Below are 5,968 nucleotides of genomic sequence, written 5' to 3' on the forward strand. Positions count from 1 at the left end.
AGAATAAGTCTCTCTTGTACTCCTTCTTCCTAAAATTTTCATAGATTAATTGTATAGGGAATGAAGAGTTGTAAATTGAGAAGATCCATGCTCATCATGAGTGGCTAAGACTAAAGAAGCAAGGTTGTTTGTAATTGAATTTCCTTTCTTTTATGATGCATTTATCTTTTATATTATCTCTTACTGTTTAAGATCAATTTGCTGCAAGTTGTTTAATTAAACTAGTTTAAACTAAGTTAAGAAACTAATTTGAATTGTGGTCCAATAAACTTTTCAGACTTGTACTGGTGCTAAATTAAGTATCTAGAGGGGATGCTAGGTGGGGAAAAAGGCTCGAGCAGTAATGTAGGGGTTTAGGCTGCCAAGAGTTAAGAGATCACCTTGGGTTTAAATTCCCTACGTTCTAGATAGCAGAGATGCATCTAAATCTACCAAAGAGAGTGCTTCTAGAGCAATGGTCTTGAAAAGTTCGAGATAAAAGAAGGGAAATTGTAATCTGACGAGAAAGGGAAGACAAAAGCAATCAACAATACCCTCTAATTCAATATTCAACTCATAAAATCTCTTATTAAAATCATTCAATATTCAACTCATAAAATCTCTTATTAAAATCTGAATCATAAGAGTGTAATAGTTGATCTAATTATTGTTAAACCTTTGCAAGTCCCTGTTGAGACGATTTTATACTACAATGCAACAATACATACGGTTAAAAAAACTCTTCACCAACTAAAGTCTTTTATCTTAATGATTTATTCAAGTTTAATTGTATATTAATTATTATATTTCTTTTTAATGATATTATTAAAAATAAAACATATGCTCAATTATATTAACTATTTATAAAAATTAAAACAAAACTAGCAGAAATAACACTATTATATATCCAAAATAATAATTTTTATCTTTCTATACTATAAATAAAATATCTCAATACTTATTCTACAATATTTATCCTAATAAAGATTCCATGACAAAAAATGTGAATAAATGACAGAATCTTAGCATGTTCTTACACATATTCTAAGAGAGAAATGAAGATGAAAATTCTAAATTTGACCATTTTATTTCTCTTCGCATACACCAAGAAACAATCTAGAATGGTGAGTGAAATGAAGAGTACCTTAACTTTGGTAAATGAAATGTTGTCTATGGAAAACTTGACATAGATGCTACTTTAAGTATTTTTGAATTGGAGGCAATATCCCTAAGTGGTTTATTGGTGTGTCTAATAAAGTTATAAAACGTTGCACCAAGTATGGCACCAACAAATGGTCCAGCTATATAAATCCAAAATCCAGTGTAAACGTTCATCACCAAAGCAGGTCCAAGGCTTCTAGCTGGGTTCATCGAAGCTCCTGACACAGGTCTGCATGCCATTAATTATCAAACTCCACTCAAAAATCGAATACTCTTTTTGTAAATTAAATCTTCCTATTATAACCCAAATAACAAAAAAAATGTTTTCATCTTCGTGTCTGAAATATTACTTTAGTAACAAATTTAGCACTGAATTACCCAGCAATGAAGACGTCTACTATAACTGCCATACCAACAGCAATCCCTCCTAATTTTCCAATCTGTTACAGAAAGAGGGATTTGCATCAGTTATAGTCTTTGAAAATGAATTTCAGACGTGCATAATATTATTAGCTTTTTCTGTAATGCTACTGGCTTAAAGAATTTATCAATATTAGTGAAAATGTGTGTGTTTTTTTTTTTTTAATTTTAAAACTAAAAAATAAATAATTTTGTAAATATTCTTTTATTAAAGATCTTTATTTTAGTTTAAAAATGATTAATTTAAAAGAAAAATTAAGTTAATGAAATACTTAAATCTTACAAATCAGTTACTTAAAAGGTAAATTCGGTAAAACAATTGTTTTAACTCAAACAAATATTATTTATTAAAGGATAAAATTGAGAATAGAGACGTGGATACAAAATAAAATATCCTTTTGTATCGATATAGATAATATTTTTGCCTAATTAATATAAATATTTTTAATTGAGTTTTTATTAAATGATTTTAGTTTATTGAATATTCAAAATTTTTGATATTTTCAATTGAGTAACTAATATCTTGTATTGCCATCTTACTTATTTGTGTCTTATTAAAGATCTCTTGGTTAATAAGGAGGAATCCAAAAATGAAAGTGGTGATCCGTCATTGTAGGTAATGACATGAAAATCATAAGAAAACATGATAATTTTGTTATCTAACATATTTTGAATGAAAATAATAAGAATTACTCTTCAATTTATGATTAAATACATAACCTCATATTTCTTAATACATAGAGACAAACAATAAAAATAATAGTAGGAGAAAATAATGATTAAATCAATTACTGAAATTACCTAAATTTATGATAAACTAGTTAATATTTTTATTCAGGTAAGAAGTATTTTGATTTCAATAAAGTGTAACATGAATGTGAAAATGAAACGAAAGGAATTGAAGAATAGAAAAAGTGCACTGATAGAATATACTGACCGCTCTTTTATCCGTTGAAACTGCACAAACAACGAACATTAAGAGAAATGTTGTAAGTAACTCAAAAACAAGAGATTGAACTTGAGATCCTGCTGGCCTTGTTCCAAAATAAGAATTATCGTCTATTTCAAACAGAAAGTACAACGACCCACTAGCAAGGAAAGATCCCAATATTTGCGCAATAAAATACAAAGGCACCTGTAACAAATAATTATGCATAAAACAAATTTCACGAGTAGAAACAAATTGATATGGTGATAGATAACATGCCATTTTGAAAGGGAAGCGACGATAGATAGCTAAGCTGAGAGTGACTGCAGGATTGAGATGAGCACCAGAGACGTGACCAAGAGAATAAGCCAAGATCGTTACTGTGAAACCCCACACTAAGGCAACTCCCGGTAATGTTATTACCCCTTTAGTCTTTTCTGAATTATTAAGAACCACAGAGCAACACCCAGCAAATACTAAAAAATATGTCCCTATCAACTCTGCAAATACCTGTTACATAAACATTTCATTCTTCTTTCCCTCATCATCACTTACAATTAGCCCCATACAACACTGCAACATAAACTAAACCAATCAAATATATGCACACCTTTTGAAAAACCTGAACTATCGTAGGAGAACCACAAAACCCAGTATCACTTTCTGTGCTTCCTTCCATTTTTCAAAACCTAAATTACAATAAACCGTTTTTTCTTTTAATTATCATCATTCCTTCTCTTTTGGTGGATGATGAGTTTCTATGTTTAGAACAAACTTATGGTTTCCGCATGTAGTGAAAGCATACTAGTTTATAGGATATGAACGTGGATATTTGAGGTTACCTGTTTTCAGGAGAAAACATTGGATCTGTTTTTTTTATTTATAAGTTCTTCGTATAAATATAGGTTTTAGAAGAAGCTTGTAACTTAGGACAGATAAAATATAATGCCATGTTTCATCAACTTAATCAAGATATCAAAGCTTCAAATGTGCTTCAACCATGGCCCATCAAAACGTAATCAAGCATACACTATTTATTTAATTTCATTACAAAATATGTTCAAAGAGAGCATAGCACACATGCAAAATAATGTCTTAATTGACTATATATAGATTCAAAGTACGCATCATAAAGTCAAAATCTAAATCCAAACCCAAGTGCAACACCTTATTACCTGATAAAGTCATCATAGTCACACTAAAATTGCATCATTCGTTGAAGAATCAATCTTGTGGTCACTATTACTTTTTGTTAATATATATTTTTGTAGAACGTGTTCCTTTTATGAGTAAAAGTTAAATGAAATGATGAACCATTATTTTTATATTTTTACTTTAACATCGGGTTATATTCGCAAATGGAATTCAAAGGTAAATAATTGAAACAAGGCATACTTGCATTCTTCATCCTCATTCTTTTAAATATTTAATCTTAAAAAAAATAATTATTTGCACAAGATTAAACAAAATTTAAACAATTTTACACAAAAAGAAACTAATTAATTACTAAATTAATAACTGAAATTAATTTAAGAAAATGATTTCATAGACATTGAACAAAATCTCAATGCCCACTTCGATTTAAAATTTATCGATTACCCATCAACTAAGCTTATCAAATGTAGACCGTGAAAAAGTATCACTTCAACATTATAATTTGGTGGATAAGTAAAAATAATACATTTTGAAAAGTCTCATATCAACTAAGATAAACAATGGAGTGGATAATAGTAGCTATATATTATACACTTAAAAGTTCATAATGTTTAGATATCACTATTAAAAACACTATAAGCTTATATTTGACTTTTCTTGTACTCTTGTACCAGAGTGTTATAGTACATTGTTGTTGTGAGGTTTGATCTAAATTTTTGCATTAAGTACAAGTGTATTTGGTATCAAAAAGACACATGTAAAAGTAACCTATGTATTGTAAAGTTTTTTACATAATATTATTCTTTGGTTATCATTAAACAATTGCTCTAATAGAGTAATTCTCAAAGATAAAGACGTTGGTGTTCTTCATGATATTTTTTTCCATTACAATTTTCATATTTTCCACAAAAGCACTTAATGTCGATTTTATTTTCTCCAAAGAAGATAAAAGACCCCCTTATAAAAAAATTTAAATTTAAATATACTTTAAGTCACATAATATATAATTTTGCATATTTTTAGTCTTAAGTATTGGTTAGTTTTTTACTCTCCTACTCCTTATCATGATATACACAATGAAAGTCAAATGGTAATAACAATTATCCAACGTGGTAATGTAATTCAATTGAATATCTTTAATATTTGTTCTTCCATTATTTACCTTTTTATTTGTTGTAAGGGCTACACGTTTGCAGTCATGCAAAAAGGACGAGGATAAAATCTACGACAACATGAGACTCAATTATCATGTAATGAGCTCTTAGTCTTATGCAATTAGTTAAACATATTGGTTTATGCTTGTTAGGAACAACCACATACTGTCAAGGACAATGATCAATTAGATTAGTATAGTTATGGCCCTGAAACTACCAAGCAAGAAACTAAATCCCATTTGAGGTTGTGTTATGGTCTTTCTATTCTTTCAAACCCACCCACCGACTCACTTCTCTCTAATCATTAGCCACCTCTTGAACTTTGCATACATGCACTGTTCTGCCACTTTTTCATCATATTGTCGTAGTCACCGCCCGCACTAAACACTTACTCACAAATTATTTTCATAACTCAGATACACGCGCTTAATCACAACAACCACTTTTAAAATAAATATTTCTCTCTATTTTAATATTGAATGAAAGGGTTTTTATGACCCATAATTACAATATATTAATTATAATCCACACTAACTGAATGAAAGAAGTGTTGGAAAACTGTAATCTACCAAAACGGTTATAACAATTTCCCCTCCATCAACCTAGGGCTTGTCCTCAAGACCTGTCTTTGAAGAAAATTCAAAATCTGGAAACAATGTTAACAATTTGGCAAAAGTACCAAATTATGCAAATAGTAGGTAAGACTGAAATATCATTTTGTTTAAGAGACTCGTGCAATACTAAATAATCGTGTAATTAATAACTAATTTAGACTAAATAATACTTCCATTATTTGAGTTTTGTGCAAGAAAATAAAATTATGCATAAAGAAGTAAAAGGTGAACTTTGATAGTTAAAATGCTTAGACGGTGAAAAAGACAAGAAATTATATGAAATGGTGTTGTTGGAGTTAGATTTCACCAACTTCACTCTCAACGACGAATCTTTTTGGGGCAGGGAGGGGCCCTGGCCCCCCCAATTTTTTTTTTTGAATTTTATATATATATATATATATATATATATATATATATATATATATATATATATATATATATATTTCACCAACTTCACTCTCAACGACGAATCTTTTTGGGGCAGGGAGGGGCCCTGGCCCCCCAATTTTTTTTTTTGAATTTTATATATATATATATATATATATATATATATATAT

The 5,968-nt window shown here is 29.2% G+C and overlaps 1 protein-coding gene across 1 annotated transcript; it reads right to left on the reverse strand.

Moving 5' to 3' along the window:
- Window positions 1-1,142: 1,142 nt before the first annotated feature.
- LOC114175233 (probable aquaporin NIP-type) lies at window positions 1,143-3,167 on the reverse strand. Its single transcript, XM_028060002.1, has 5 exons — window positions 3,099-3,167; window positions 2,768-2,998; window positions 2,498-2,695; window positions 1,519-1,580; window positions 1,143-1,369 (listed from the first exon to the last, which is right to left on the reverse strand). Exons 1-5 carry the CDS (start codon window positions 3,165-3,167, stop codon window positions 1,150-1,152), a joined length of 780 nt encoding a protein of 259 aa, XP_027915803.1. The 3' UTR covers window positions 1,143-1,149.
- Window positions 3,168-5,968: the final 2,801 nt, after the last annotated feature.

This window comes from Vigna unguiculata, chromosome 3 (genome assembly GCF_004118075.2).
Source record: "Vigna unguiculata cultivar IT97K-499-35 chromosome 3, ASM411807v1, whole genome shotgun sequence".
In the NCBI taxonomy this organism is placed as follows: domain Eukaryota; kingdom Viridiplantae; phylum Streptophyta; class Magnoliopsida; order Fabales; family Fabaceae; genus Vigna; species Vigna unguiculata.

What these genes read in the sequence shown, in the direction of transcription:
- LOC114175233 (XM_028060002.1), bottom strand. Translation starts at nt 3,167, where the DNA reads ATGGAAGGAAGCACAGAAAGTGATACTGGGTTTTGTGGTTCTCCTACG. An exon ending in TAGTTCAGGTTTTTCAAAAG is followed by an intron (nt 2,999 to 3,098) that starts GTGTGCATATAT and finishes TTTATGTAACAG; the next exon opens with GTATTTGCAGAGTTGATAGG. An exon ending in GTAGACGTCTTCATTGCTGG is followed by an intron (nt 1,370 to 1,518) that starts GTAATTCAGTGC and finishes AATGGCATGCAG; the next exon opens with ACCTGTGTCAGGAGCTTCGA.